The sequence below is a fragment of the Parasteatoda tepidariorum genome, chromosome 5 (assembly GCF_982258835.1).
Source record: "Parasteatoda tepidariorum strain Cologne lab strain chromosome 5, Ptep-v5.0, whole genome shotgun sequence".
Lineage (NCBI taxonomy): Eukaryota > Metazoa > Arthropoda > Arachnida > Araneae > Theridiidae > Parasteatoda > Parasteatoda tepidariorum.
The window spans coordinates 2844393-2860266 of NC_141759.1; the positions used below are offsets into that span (position 1 = coordinate 2844393).

At 30.2% G+C, this 15874-nt stretch overlaps 1 protein-coding gene across 1 annotated transcript in view; it reads right to left on the minus strand.

Annotated features, from left to right (window-relative positions):
* The window catches only part of LOC107437815 (beta-1,4-N-acetylgalactosaminyltransferase bre-4), a 150066-nt gene extending 134998 nt beyond the window's left edge, over positions 1 to 15068 (minus strand). Inside the window, exon 1 of the mRNA XM_016049931.4 lies at positions 11693 to 15068. Within this exon, the coding sequence (XP_015905417.1) occupies positions 11693 to 12248 (556 nt within the window). The 5' untranslated portion in view covers positions 12249 to 15068. The remainder of the gene's footprint in view (positions 1 to 11692) is intronic.
* Between the last annotated feature and the right edge of the window lie 806 nt (positions 15069 to 15874).

Sequence of the window (15874 nt, forward strand, 5' to 3'; positions counted from 1 at the left end):
TAATTGTGATTACTTGTAATCAAACTATACGATTACAAGTTATTACGATTGTATACTATAGTCAAATTTTTTATGTAAGTATTCATGTGTTTACTTATTTTTATGTACATAGAATGTACGCACGCATGAACGTACACTTTTCGATTCCTATACATACAATGTATGCACAAACGTTGTTTGTACGTACAATATTCATAATTATATTGTAATATACTTAATGCAATGCGCATATGCTTAGTACATATAATTATGCATTTATGATACATGTACGCATGTATGTTAGTTTGTACAAAAAGGCAATGTTTTGTATCTTTGTATACATAGACAATGTATGTATGAACGTATATGAAAATAATGCTTATGCGTTTGCATGCTTTTATGTACTTAAGTGCATATATTGTATAAATTTACGATAATAGCACGCATATACAATGTACGTATGTATATAAAATTGTACGTATTTGCTTACAATATGTAAGAATGTTATTTAAAGGTACAATATATGCACATAGTTGCGTAAATAAAATGCGTACATGTATACACGCATATTTATATGTACATACGATATATGTGCACGCAAAGTATGTACTTATGTGCAACTTACGTATGTACTTGTATAACTACATACTTTGTTAATACTTATGCGCATGTAATGCATGGATGTACAAAAAATAGTTATATGCACAATGTATGCATGTGCATACAACGTATACATGTACATAATTACAGGTAATGTACAAATACGTGCGTACATTTAAATATATGTAATTACAATATACACATACATTGTGCATACATTAAAAAAATTTGAGTAAAGTTATTAAAATTTGTTTTAAAATTATTCTAAGGTATATGAAACTCGACCTCATATTTTTTAGAAAGCAAACGATAATTTTATTTGGAATTTCTAAATATTAATTCCACACATAAAATTTACCGTTTTTCTTACCATTTAAAAAATTTCTATGAATCATGCATTATGTTATAAAAAAAATAAATCTGTATTGTCAAACATTTCATGAAAATACCTGAAAATAATTTTTTATTCAGAGAATTTCAAAATGATATAGAACAATTAAAGCTGAAAACTAAATTTAAATATCGTTTGATTTCGTCATTTAACTTGCTTGAGTCATTAAAAGTTAACTTACATGCATTTTATTTATTGCATTGTACACATATTTAGACATAAATGTAATGTACATATGTATACGTGTAATGTATGTACGCATGTACAATGTATGTACATACATTCATGTATTGTACGTGCATATATAGTACATATGGATATGCATACATGGAACATACGTGTATTGTACATGTGTGGATACATCCACATATATACATTGCACCATATGCATAGATAGGGACAGCATGCATGTACACATGTAAAATTTGTACGAAAGAATTATGCCCAATATATTTATGCACATACGTACTGTATATGTACACACATATGTACATTATATGAACATTATATGTTCATTTCATCATATGTACATTATATGAATATACATCTGTACGCTATATGTATATACATCTGTACGCTATATGTATATACATCTGTACAATATATGCATCTCAAATGTGTGTACGTACGTTATGCATGTCGAATGCATGTATGAATATATGTGAAATATAAATACGCCCAATGTACGTACAATAGTTCACAAATGTATTATGCATATTTGGATACTTACATTGAGCATGAACATATTATGTACATGTACATAAATACAGTGGACATGCATATCATGTACATGTATACATACATATATTGTACATCCTACAGATATACCAATATTGTACATGCATACATATATTGTACTGTTCATAAATAAATTGCACATACATGCATGGGACATACATTGTACAGACAATGTATGTATGTTCGTACAAACACAAGTACTTGTATATACATGCGTACATGAACATAGATATACATTTTACATACACAAATATTTGCGTAAAATGCATATATTCATTGTGTATAAATGTACATGCTTACATTGTTTGCACATACATACGTAATTATTATCTATATACATACGTACATATATTTTATACCTACAATATAAGTGTATGTACATGTGTGTGATACTAAAATGTCTGAACATATGCACTAGATAAAATCATATGTACATACATTTCAGTTACATTCATTTGTACGCATACAAATACGTACAAAATGCAGTACATGTTAATACGTGCAAAATGTATCATTATAAAATACATTCTACTATCTACTGTAAAATATAATCATTTATAAGAATACAATAGTCTTGTAATCGTGTAATTAGATTACATGTAATCATGATTACATGTAATCAAATTACATGTAATCAAATTACATGTAATCATATATTTTGATTACTTGTAATCATAATTACTTGTAATCGTTTTTGTTGTGATTACTTGTAATCGCAATTACTTGGAATCATGATTACAAGTAATTGATTACTGTAATCAAAATTGTAATCATGATTACAGCTGTAATCAAAATTTTTTGAAAATTGTAATCATGATTACAAGTAATTGATTACTGTAATCGACTATGTAATCATGATTACAGCTGTAATCAAACTTTGTAATCACGATTACAAGTAATTGATTACTGTAATCAATATTGTAATCATGATTACAGCTGTAATCAAAATTTTTGAAAATTGTAATCATGATTACAAGTAATTGATTACTGTAATCAAAAAATGTAATCGATTACATTTTTGGCCAACTCTGGCAGGAGGGCACACTTGAGCAAACGCATTTTCCCATGAAACTTTCATTCATTTTAAAAATGTATTTAACTTCCATAGAATGCTCATTTAAAGTTATAAAGCGCAATTCCTTTCTAAATATATATTTAAAAAAAACTTTATTTAACATCAGGCTGGAAGCTAAGTTCATCGCGATGGATGAAAAAATCTATTTAAACTCTTTAAAAACCCATTCACGACATAATTACGTTCTTTTTTTTCAAGTCTATACTTCAAACTAAACATAAAGGAAAATTTAAAAAAAAAACAATTTCTGAAGATCTTAAATAATTATTCTTCTGGGATGTTAACTATTACCCACTTTTATGCAATATTGTATAAAGAGATAATGACGAATGCTCATTATTCAAAACTGCTCCTTTCTTACCACTTTTTGTCCACACAAAAAAAATCAAGTACAAAAAAAAAATTCGGAGACTTTGCTTAGTCGAACTTAATGAAGTATTTTTATTCTAAAAATAATATTTTTTCTTTCTTCTTTTCATTGGCGCGCTTTTGAATTAAAACTGCGCGTAAGAAATGAAATATATCTCCATTCATAATGAAATGAAGCGCCAAGTCATTTTTACGCTCAAAACCCAGACGCCATTCAATGTGCGAGATTAAAATTTTTAAGAGAAAATTGATGCCGTTTAGGGGGAGAATTGTTTTTTTTTTTTTTAATCGGAAATCTTTAATGTTTAGAAAAATTGGGAAACGCTTATGACGAAGCATTCCGTTGAGTTGCATAGCGAAATGTTCATTATTAATAAAATAATTATTATTTTGCGGAATAAAGGTTTTTTTTATGTTTCATAGTTAAAATGTTCGAATGATTTTGAACATTGAAATGTTATTGACAATTTTGTATATTTTCTTTATAAAATAGTAACATCCATTTCTAATCCATTTTTTTTCCCTTTTTTTTTGCACAAGAGTTTTAGGGTGGTTAGAGAAATGTATTTAAACTATTATGTAAACCAGCTTTGAAGCTTCGAAAATATAACTTTTTCTTAAATTTATACAAATTTAAAAGGGTACCACAATATGGTATTTAAGGTATCTGACTAGATTCGACAACTTTTTTTTTTTAAATATTAACATAAAATTTTTGAAAACTGGTTTATTTGTTTTATTATGCGTAGAAACTAGCGAACTAGCGAAAAATTATTATTAATTTTTTATTATCATTTTTAAACTTCCGTTTTTAAGAAAAAATTGGGCATTTTTTGTGCATGCGCTAAACACAGTAGAAATAATTATATCTACCAGAACAAAAATTCCTTTGAGGATTTCATTTATAAGGCTGTCCACTATGTTTTGAACTATTATTTAAAAAAAACAAGTGCATATATTACTGAGTTAGGAATCAATGCAGTTAAAAATAGCAAATTTTTAAAAATTGGAGAGAGAAAAATGCATAAAAAATTAAATTTCACTTTTTTCTCTTAGTCTGCAGTTCAAAACATTCGTACTTTAATCATAAACACTCATGAAAAATTGTCGACAATTATTTCAAAAACAATATGATTCATCGTGTAGGTGTGAAAAATGCGTAAATGTGAAAAAAATCTAATTTTGAGCTAATCGCATATTTTTATTATTTTTTTTTATTTCCTATGAGCTGCACAATCAGTCTTCCCGAGCTAAACGCATATAAAAACATAAAATCATTAGTCTATCCACTGTTATCATGAAAACTGCTGGAACTTTGTAAACAGTTGGAATAAAACAAAAATAAACTATTTTTAGAACGTTAAAAGTTCATGGAATTTAAACTTACAATAAACTCAATTTCAAAAATTATGATTTTGCACTAGTCAGGTGTTATTGTTGTTTCAAATGGAATGTTTGATGTAAGAGTATTTTTAATATATTTAAGTAGTTAAGAAAGTTAAACAAAAATCTTATATTTATAATTCTTCAAACAAATTAATTAAAATGTATTCACCCAAGTCAAAATTTTTGATGGTTTTCCATGAATGGATAATCTTGATGGTAACCATCAATATTTCCATCATGAATCATTATATTTTTGATAATAACTAACATAAGTTACCATTATCTCAAAGTAGGAATTCGAACTGATTTATGATGGTCCAACATAAGAATAGCAACTTGTTTCGATGATTTGTTTATGTTGAATCATCAGAAATTTCCATCATAGTTTCTTAGAAATCAAATGTTGAAACGATCATGAACCATCATCATCCCAATGTAGGAATTCGAACTGATTCATGATGTTCCGACATAAAAAATAAAAAAATTGTTTTCATGGTATATTCCTGTGAACCCATAAGAATTCCCATTAAAAACCATCATGGAAATCTATAAATGGAATCATCATGGATTGTTGGTCTATGAGAATCAAACTTCTATTGATGGCGAACCCTCATAGCATTAAAGAAGCATTTTTCATCATGAAGTGAGTGAAGTTTGTTGGCATATCAAAAACCATGAACGCAAAAAGGAAAATGGTGACCATCAAATGATGTTGGCACCATCATGAATCACCCTGAAAAAAAGCATAAACCATCAAAATTTTTTGATGGTACTATCAGGAACTTTGATTTGGTCAGCAATCACTTTTAACCCTTTGCAGTCCAATGTTGTAGTCCAAATTTTAAAGCGGTCACGGATTTGTTCATCGAGCTAAATTCTGCAAACAAAAAACAATGGGAGATTTTCTAGTCATCATCCAAATGAGAGCTCTGATTCTATTTTAAGTACCCTTGCTAAATTATTAAATTATTATTATGACCACTTTTCATGCCAAATTTTTATGACTTATTATTATGACCACCTCACAGTTTTATGCAAATGAGTTATTGCGTCACAGCGCTGCCGCTAGAGGGCAAGATAACTATAACACGGGAATGCTGGACAAGTGAGTCATCAGTTATACTGTGCTGCTTGCTCAGATATAGGAAAGAAAAGTGATTTAACTGAATTTTAACGTGGAATGATTGTGGGTGCGAGATGTGTCGGAACGAGTATCAGCAAAATGGCTGCACTTGTGAAGTGTTCTAGAGCAGCAGTTGTTAATGTGTACAAAGAATGGACAATCAAGCAAAAACCCGGATCTCAACGTCAGACTTGTGGTCGTCACAGGGTACTGAATGCTCGATCAGGGAGAAGGCTGGCCAGGGTTGTGCAGCGCAACAGAAGAGCAACAGTGCGACAAATTGCAAGTGATCTTTATCAAGGAGCAACTGTGAACGTCTCTGAACGGACTGTTCGACGCACATAGTGCCGTATAGGGTATGGAAGCAGAGTTCGTAAGCCTCTACTGTCTGCTTTAAATAAGCGCAGACGTCTCCAATTTTCAAAGGAGCACAAACATTGGATAGTAGATGACTGGAAGAGGGTCATGTGGTCCGATGAATCACGATTTCAAATGCATCGCGCAGATGGCAGGATGAGAATATGGAGAAGACAGCACGAAAGCATGGACCCCAACTGCATTGCCACGCACTTCAAGCTGGTGGTGGCAACGTTATGGTATGGGGAATATTCTCTTGGTATTGTACGGGTCCTTTCATTCCTGTACCACAACGCCTTAATGCCCAAGGGTATTTAAGTATCATCACAGATCAAGTACATCCGTTTATGTCAATGGTGTACTCTGGCGGGGATGGATACTTCCAGCTGGACAACGCTCCTTGTCATAAAGCTGGCATTGTCCTCAGATGGTTCGAAGAGCATGACGGAGAATTTTACTTGCTTCGTTGGCCAGCAGAATCCCCAGATCTCAATCCAATTGAGAATTTGTGGGACGAAATTGAACAGGCGCTCAGACAGATGGCTCCAGTACCATCAAATTTGCAGGAATTGGCAAGTGCAGTTCAGTGAGAATGGTCTGGCATACCTTCTACCACCTACCAACATCTCGTAGAATCCATGCCCAGACGAATTAAGGCAGTAATAAACGAAAAAGATGACCCAACAGCGTACTGAAGGGGTGGTCATAATAATTTGGCCACTCAGTGTGCCCAAAGTGCCTCAGTGTGCCTCAGTGTATATATATATATATATGCATACATTCATAGGCAGGCTTTTCTGCTTATTACGAAGCGTATGGCCTAATTTCAATCTTATTGAACTTCTCTTGTGTAATTGAAATCATAAAAGTAAAGTTATGATGCTCGAAAACAACCTTACTTCTGAATTCTCAGATCACTTTTTAAATTTTTTTAAATATTCTCTAAAGACCTATTTCAATACCCTAATAACTTGCATGCCATTTAAATAAGCATAAAGCGGATGGAAATTTTTATTATCGTTATTATTCTTTCTCCATGTGTAGACCAAAATAAAGTTTCTTTTTTTTTTTCGATACTTTTATGAATCGACATGGGATGGAAAACAATTTAAAATCTTGTTTGTTTATTGCAAAAGATTTCGCTTCGTTCGAATTTTTCAATCACGCGTTACAAAGAACACTCAGAATAAATGATAAGCTTTTTCAAAAAAGTATGTGCTTACGCATTTAAATTAGCTCATCAGAATGATTGGAAAAAAAATCAGTAGATCATTTTTATGACGATAGAAAAGATCTTCGATTCAAATTTTCATTAATACCCTGAGAACGAAAAGAATGAATCTAGCGAAAATAAAAATTCATCTCTTTTCTAGTTTCGAAGAAAAGAATCTTGTTTTAAAATGAATAATAAAATAAATAGTATAGTGGCCTTTAAAATTATGTACTCACAAACGTGTATACAGAGAGGTTTTGGAAAAAATCAATAAGCTGTAACATTCCTCAAAGCTACTAAAAATGCCTAAATATTATTTTTATTTGAGCATTGAAAACATGAACGAGGGAAAATCTTTGAGCGTTTAAAACAGTAAAAATGATCTCTAAAATCTTGTATATAATTATAATAAATTATGAAAATTTAATTTTAGAATAAAATCTTCGTATAAACGAGGAAAAAAACAATGTAAAACACATTTTATCTGAATCATGTATTCAAATTATAAAACCTTAGAAAATCATAAATAATTTACAAATCTATTCGAATTTTCTTTTCGAAGGAGATTAAAAAGAAAAAAATCTTGGCTTTTTGGTCAGAAATCAGTTGAAAAAATTTCTATTGCCTAGAGACGTCGAGATTTTTTGTATTCACTCTTAGTCAATAAACCTCTCCTATCAATCACAGAGTTATTATTTAATTTTTTTTTTTGTTGAACGAAATGGTTTGCTTAGCAACTGAGTAAAATTAGGCATTGCTGTCTTGAGTTTCTCTATGGTTTTTAAATGACTCATTTGTGGCGGCGACTTTGCTTGGCTGTTTTTGGGGGACTATCGCAAAACATATATAGCTTCTGAGCCCCCAGTTTATAATCAAATCTTTCCGAAATTCTGTCTGTCCCCTATTTTGAGGGTCAGGAATCCAAATATGTAAAAAATAATATATGTTCATTCAAAGAAAGTGCGTTTTTGTGTTTCATTTCACACCTTAATTAATAATGACCACTCATTCATTAGCATATTTGAAGTCAATCCCAGGAACCATTAAGAGTGATTCCTAGAATGTGAAAATCCGATCATTAGAACGAAAGTTATTCAGGGTAATATCTTTTTTTATTTTGCGTAGTGTACACTAACTGTACACTTATCTAAACGTGGTTATTAAAAATGTAAAAGTGTCTATAATTTTTTATGACACGGGTAGCCAGTGGTTACCATTCGCAAATTGGTTACTTAGAGAGCACTATAACTAGCATTATTCTTAGATTAGTATTCTTATCTACTAAAATTTTGAATGATATTTAAATCTATATTTGGTTCTGTGTTTCAAATTGTAGTAGAAAAAATAAAATTGCTAGCAATTTATTATAAAGGTAATTTTCTCCATGTAAGTCAGTTTAGTTGTGAGTCTGAAATGTATAATGTTATGGGTTAATTCACCATTGGGGCCGTCCAGGAGTGATGTCAAGCTTGAAGGTGAGGATAAAGTGTGATATCACAGTATGCAGTTAATTTAAAATAATGTAAGACTAGCAAGGTGAATATTTCCACCCTATTAGTTCTTATAAATCATTCATTAAAATAAGTAGAGGCCGTTATGATGCTCATAAAGACTAAAATAACATTATTAGTGTCATGAAAACGTCACTTCATCTCACAATCGTATGTCACGTGGACTCAAAATAAAATTAGAAATATGTTTTACTACACGTGCTTATTTCAGAACCGTTGGTATATGTTTATACAATACATCGTGATATGTGACATTTCGTGACGAAGAGTGTGTCAGAAAATGTGACACCCATTATGAATGGCACCTTACGCATAATGCTCAGTTTTCTATTATAGAATCTATTTATACTTCCTCGAAAGTTATTGTAATTTATTCTAATGATCTGTTTAAAACACGATAATACGATTCCTCTTTTATTTTATAAAATAGCCTCTTGTCGATAACTACCTGTTTATTTTTCAGTGTTATTTCACTGATCGATTTCTCTGTCCTGTTTTGCTCTGAATTGTTTTGATCGAAAACAGAATCTATACAAACTGGGAAAACTTTCTTTAGGAGAATATTTGATTTCAAGCTCAGTAAATTCTAATGGAAAGTTATTGATTAAAATGAATCAAATACTTACACTCTTGCTTTAACAGGGCTGCCAATTTTCCACAATGTTGGTAAAAATTTAATCTTTTAATAGCTAAGTTAATGTTATTACTTTTAGTTCATTTGAACTTATTTTCAACACCACTTTATGGGATTTGAAAGTTTATAAACAATGCCACATTGTTCGAGATCTCACGTGATAAGGCTTTTAAAATGTTGGCAAAATTACAAAAATTTCTGAATGCTTTGTATTTTAAATGTCTATCACTGTATAAAATATTTTGTGAAAAGCGTAGTCGTTGGAAAGTTTCCTTCTTTAATGTAAAATTTATTAAAAATAGGATATCCAACTCTTTGTCAAACCATACATAAGATTTTAGATCGTGAATTGTTCTTATAATCTGAGAGCGTCATCGCGAAATCTGTTTGCTTTAATTGTGAATTTTTGCTTCAAAATATCATTTTGAAAGTATTTAGGAAGCTATTTTGAAACAAAATAAAGTATTTAAATGACAACTTTTCTTAAATTAGTGCAAAAATTAGTCTTTTTTTAAGGGTAATCGATAGGTTAAACTCTCATTTTGTCAACCCATAGCTGTCAATTTGTAATCTCGTGCAAATATTCTTGTGGAAAGCTTTTCTTTGTAAAAACATTATTTATCTTTTATTGTAAAAATAGTGTGATAAGAGTGAAAATTAAACAGATTAACTCACTACGACATATTTATAAGATAACAAAGCTTAACTCCGTCCCGTCTCCGTCAGGGGGCATCCGGGGAATACTGTAGTCTCAAAGTGCGTGCAAGTGACTACTCAGCAAGAAAAAAAGCGACATATTTATAATTTAAACATAAGTATATAAGATCTGAATGACTATTTTCTTTTGTAGAATAAAAATGTAGTTACGTTTACCAGTACCAAATATTTTGAAGAAGGTTAAATATGCAAACGTTGTAATATATATATATATATATATATATATATATATATATATATATATATATATATATATATATATATATATATATATATATATATATATATATATATATATATATATATATATATATATATATATATATATATATATATTTAAATATATATATATATATATATATATATATATATATATATATATATATATATATATATATATATATATATATATATATATATATATATATATATATATATATATATATATATATATATATATATATATATATATATATATATATATATATATATATATATATATATATATATATATATATATATATATATATATATATATATATATATATATATATATATATATATATATATATATATATATATATATATATATATATATACAGCAAAATAAATAAATACAAAAAAACACGAAGAAAATTAAGAAAAAGAATAAGTTTCATTTATTGCGCATAAGCTGCAAGTAAATAGAACTCATAAAATAAGTTCAAAATGAAGATAAAACAAAGGAAAATTACAGACATATGAAGAAAGTGGGAAAAAGAAAAATAACAATAAAAAAATAAGAAACAACTAGGGGGAAAATGATAATAATAATAAAAACAGAAAAAAATCCGGAAAAAAAGGATAAAACTTTTATAAAAAAAATCGGAAAATAAAAGATATAATCTTCTCATCAGCCCACACGATTAATACACAAATAAATTGCATTAAAGTATACATAGTTGTTAACTAGCCTTTGGGATACAATTTAGTAAGTGGTACCTGTTAGAATTCCTCACAACCGATGTAACATTTTTCAATTGGGAATTTGAAAGAAAATGCGTTAAAATTATTTTATATCTGTTACTGTGAATGACCGAAACAGGTGGTTGTTGATTTCTACCGGTGAATGTTTGACATTTTCAAAGTCTTTTTGTCAAATGTCAGAACTGTATACTAGGTCTAGTTAAGTGCCCGGTATGCACTACATCAATGTTTTTTTTTAAGGTTAAGTGCCCTTGTCCAGTCTGCATTTAACCGGTACTCCGAACACTGATGTTTCTTCTAATCTATCTTCGGAAGATATTAAAATATCGAATAAATATAATATCAACAAATAAATTATTGTCAAACATCGGATATAACAAACATATCTGACAGTCACCAAAGCGACTATGTGATTGTTGACATTCACCGTTAAAAGTCGACATTCACTTGATTTCGGTCATTCATGGTAGCATATCGATATAATAACTACAATTTAGAGTAAAAAGTCTTCAAACATTCCACAAAATAAAGCATTTTGGGTTTTGAGGAAGGGGTCGCAATACCTGTGTACAGAAGTATGCAGCTGTGTATACAGATAAAAGTACTAATTACATAAAATTGAGTGGTACTTACCTAGGGGAGGCACAGAAGGACATGTTTTTCTTTTATGCCATTTGACATAATCCGAGCAACAAGGCTTCTTCATTCCAAACACAGTGTCGTCCTTAAATGACAATTTCTCAACCACGTGCACCTTCTCCCTGGAGGATGTCCGAGCACCCAGGAAGTCCAGCACCCTTCTGACCCTAGTACAGTGGATCATATTTTTCACAATAACCGCATTAGCCTCGAGAGTGGGAGCTGACTTGTCTAAAAAGGCCTCCACTCTCAGTGTCTCCGGCCTCTTGTGGGGAACGGGCCTTGTCACACTGTTCGGAAGTTGTAGACTGGGCACCCCCAGGATGGTGTGCCCTGTCGGGGGTAGAAGGGTGGAGTTGCTGAGAGGGTCGTGTCGACCAGGCACGAAGTGACCTCTTCTGTGTGAGTGTATAACAGCAATTTGCATGAGAGTTACAAATATTAGAGAAAAAACAAATAGAAGCAGAAGAATCGAAGGCAGAACTCGCAAAAGGCGTTTGAATGTGCAACGCACCAAGGGCCGGACCAGCGGTACACGAATCCGGATCATAGTTATTCCTGATGGAATCAGTTTCGGTTCTCAAAGTTCTAACAACACTCCTTTTAAATCAAATGCTGGAAGTTACCATTTCGACAGATGAACACCTAAATTCAAAATATTTATTTCTGGTGCACATCTTGTTGGAAATCAAGATGGAACATGCTTTTATGACTGAGCGCATTCTTCAAACTAAAACAGGGTTAAACTTGTTCGTTTAATTCACCCATTCGAGTTCTTCATATTGATTCAATGCTAAACGAGTCTTTTAGTGAACGTACTTTTCTAACTTAAAAATTTAATACTGAAACGTTGATCATCACTTATTATTCCTCACGCTATTTCATCAGTAATCTGTTTTAAAACTTAATTCGTCATCAAACATTACTTTTCTTTCCTAAATCTGTCTTAAGAGAGCAGTCAAATCCTAAAGCAGTCTTTCCTAAATCAATTTAACAATCGTTGAATTACAAATCAAATTCACCGCAATATCTTATATATTATTGCATGTTTTTATAATCGAGATTATAGCACTGTTTTTTCATCGATATTCAGAGAAGTATCTGGAATCATTGCTATCTGGTATAACCTACTGGTTTTAAAAAAACAGCCAAAAATCATTTTCGCCAATATGGCGATAATTTAATTGAACATTACTTTGAATTCATAGATTTGGCGCTTGATTGCTTGTAAAAATCAGTCTAAACTGGATGTGCGTTTGATAGCTGCTTGGGATTTTTTAAAATTATTTGCATTCAGTTATAGCTTAATTTGTTGAGTGAAATGTATACCCATTTTAGATAAACAATGCAAAGGTGAATGATTTTACAACTTAGGCATAAAACGTTAAATCTCATTACATGTAAAAAAATTGAAACGGGAAATTGAGTATCTTTCAAAATTACCAAATTTAAAAAAAATTGGGTAAAGTACTGATTACAAATAAATTATTTAAGTATAAGCTATATTTTTTTTTCTTTTTTAAATGTTATTAATGAAGTGCATAGTCATTCCTGAAATATGGAAGTTTTAGTCCGAAAGAATAAAAGTCTGTTTAAAGCAATTAATTTTTCATTTTTAAGTAAATCTTATTTGCTTTGTTTTGATTACAGTGTTTGGGGTGGCCAATGCTGTTCGTTCACTAAGGAAAATTACCAAGCTCTTAAATGCTAATTAAATCTTTTGCCATGAAGAACAGGTAAGATATTTTAGAACATGGAGATAAAGTATTCTTTTAAGACAATTAAGACATTCTCAAGTATTGCTATTTTAATTATATAAGTACTGTTTTTGAATTGCTTTTATATAAATTATATTGCACTATTATTGAACGGAAAATCATTTTAGAATAAAGAATATAAACAAACTTGTTTATTCTTTCAAATATTATTTATTTATTCTTGCAAATATTATTTATTTAGTTTGCAAAATCACGTAAAGGGGATTATAAATTTAACAATGTTATTATTTCTACTATAGTTAACTGAAACAAATCTTTTCACTTATTAAAATTTACTCAAATTGTTAAAATTTTGAACTTCCAGACAAAATAAAACTGAATGTTTAAGTGTTATAGTTTTGGGATTCACTTGAAAATATTCATAAATTAATTACAATTAATTGAATAAAAACGAAAAATATTCGTGCATGTTTGGAAAATAGAATTTAGTAGTTCTTATCTATGTAATTGCATTTGTGTAAAATAGTTTACATTAAATAATTGAAATCTAATAATTTTCCAAGAAATTAGTAAGCAGAAATGTTTAGAACATTTTCTACAAACCTTCCAAAAGACATAGAAATTATTTTCTGCTTTTATTTGATATTATAATAATTATCCCCTTATTTTACTTATCCGTTGTTTATCAATGAATTCTAAAAGCTGGAGTTGAATATATTAGGGAAAAAAACTTAAACATTATATTTCAACCTGTTGAAATAAAGAACGGTTTCCTGACTGAAAATATTAACATATTTCTTTAAAAAATTGAGAAAATATAGAGTTTATAACAACACATTTTGAAACATTCAAATATCGAAAAAATAATTCTGGTAAGGGCACTTCATCTTATGTTAAATTTACTTCCGAACTAGAATTTGTTTTTATATAGCAATACATTGAATATATATGTCGATCGTTGGTTAAACGTCTTACAATAATCATTCTATTAAATCATGCATGCAGCTTTATTTTAATAACTTTCATTTTTAAATGTAACTTACTCTGTTACCGTCTTAAAAACTTCCGTACTTTGGATACAATTTAGAAAACAATTTGATAGAAGAAATTGTTACCCAATAAATCATAAGTGTTTTAGTATTTTTGTCACTAAAAACTATTGATGAACGCTAAGATTGGCATCGCTCTCCATTTCGCTCTATTTACCTTCACAAACATTTTCTTATTATTGATATCACTGTATTATAGAAAGCCAATAGGTGTTGCTATCCAATCTTATTAGGTATTGCAGAATAAATCGCAGGTTGTTTTAGCATTTTCGAAACTGTACGTTCACCAAGAAGTGTCACATCAATTGAAATTCCAGTTCATTCTATTTTCAACACAAAGAAAAAAAAGTAATTTAAGAGTGTTCACTAAATAAATCAATAGGTGTTACCAAATCCCAAAAGGTGTTCCAATCAAATAAATCATAGGTGCACTCATTTGGCCATCACAACAACACTCATGAGGTGTTATAATTCCACATGAATAAAGTTAATTGAGTGAAAATGATGTTTTGAGAGAGACACACGCTGTATTTGAGGTTCCCAAAAGAGAGATTTTAGTGAGGGATGCTCACGAGTCAGATGCCGGTCGCACAATGCCACCCTCAGTACTGTTCTGCGTATCGACCGACTGCTGCGGCGTAACCATAGCAACGGGATGCTGGCGGGCGGGGGTGGAAGAGATCCAGACGACGTTTTGAGATACGGATGAGGGTATAAATAGTGAGGAGAAAAATTCTGCCGAGTCGGAAGTTTTTTTTTTTTTTTTCTTTCTTTTTTGTTTTCTGCTTTCTGCGGAAAACTCTTTTGTGGTCAGCTTTCAAACTCTCGCTTCGCCACTCCATCGAGAGTAAAATTCGAAGAAGAAAATATTGCAACATTCTTAAAAATTGTGAAAGCGCTGAAGAAAATTAAATTAAGTATGAAATATTTTTTTTCCTAAGAAAAAAAAAAGAAACGTGAAACTTTCAAGATTTTTTTTCCCTCTCTCGTATACTCCGAAATATTTTTAACCCTTTGTCATACATACCAACTACTGCGAAATTTTTTCATTGTTATAGAAAAAATTTCTCCTTGTGATAGCAAAGGCAATGTGTTGCTGTTTAAACACATCAGAATGGAAACTATTTTACCCCACCACTTACAATTAAAAAGGTATAGGAAAGGTCAGATCGACAAATGGTGGCGTTTTGAAATTCTAACGAAAGTTTCGCAATATTGTATTTGTTTTAAAATGTCCTACTTTAGTTTGCTAACACTTAAAAAATTATTTGATTCAAAAATCTAATATTAAAAAGAACATTAAGTGAACATTAATTAACATTGAAAAAAAGCATTTATTTTATTTACCCCTATGGGATAGCTTCATTCCAAAGAACGACTCATCACTTTGTGAAACTAAGGAAGCGAAA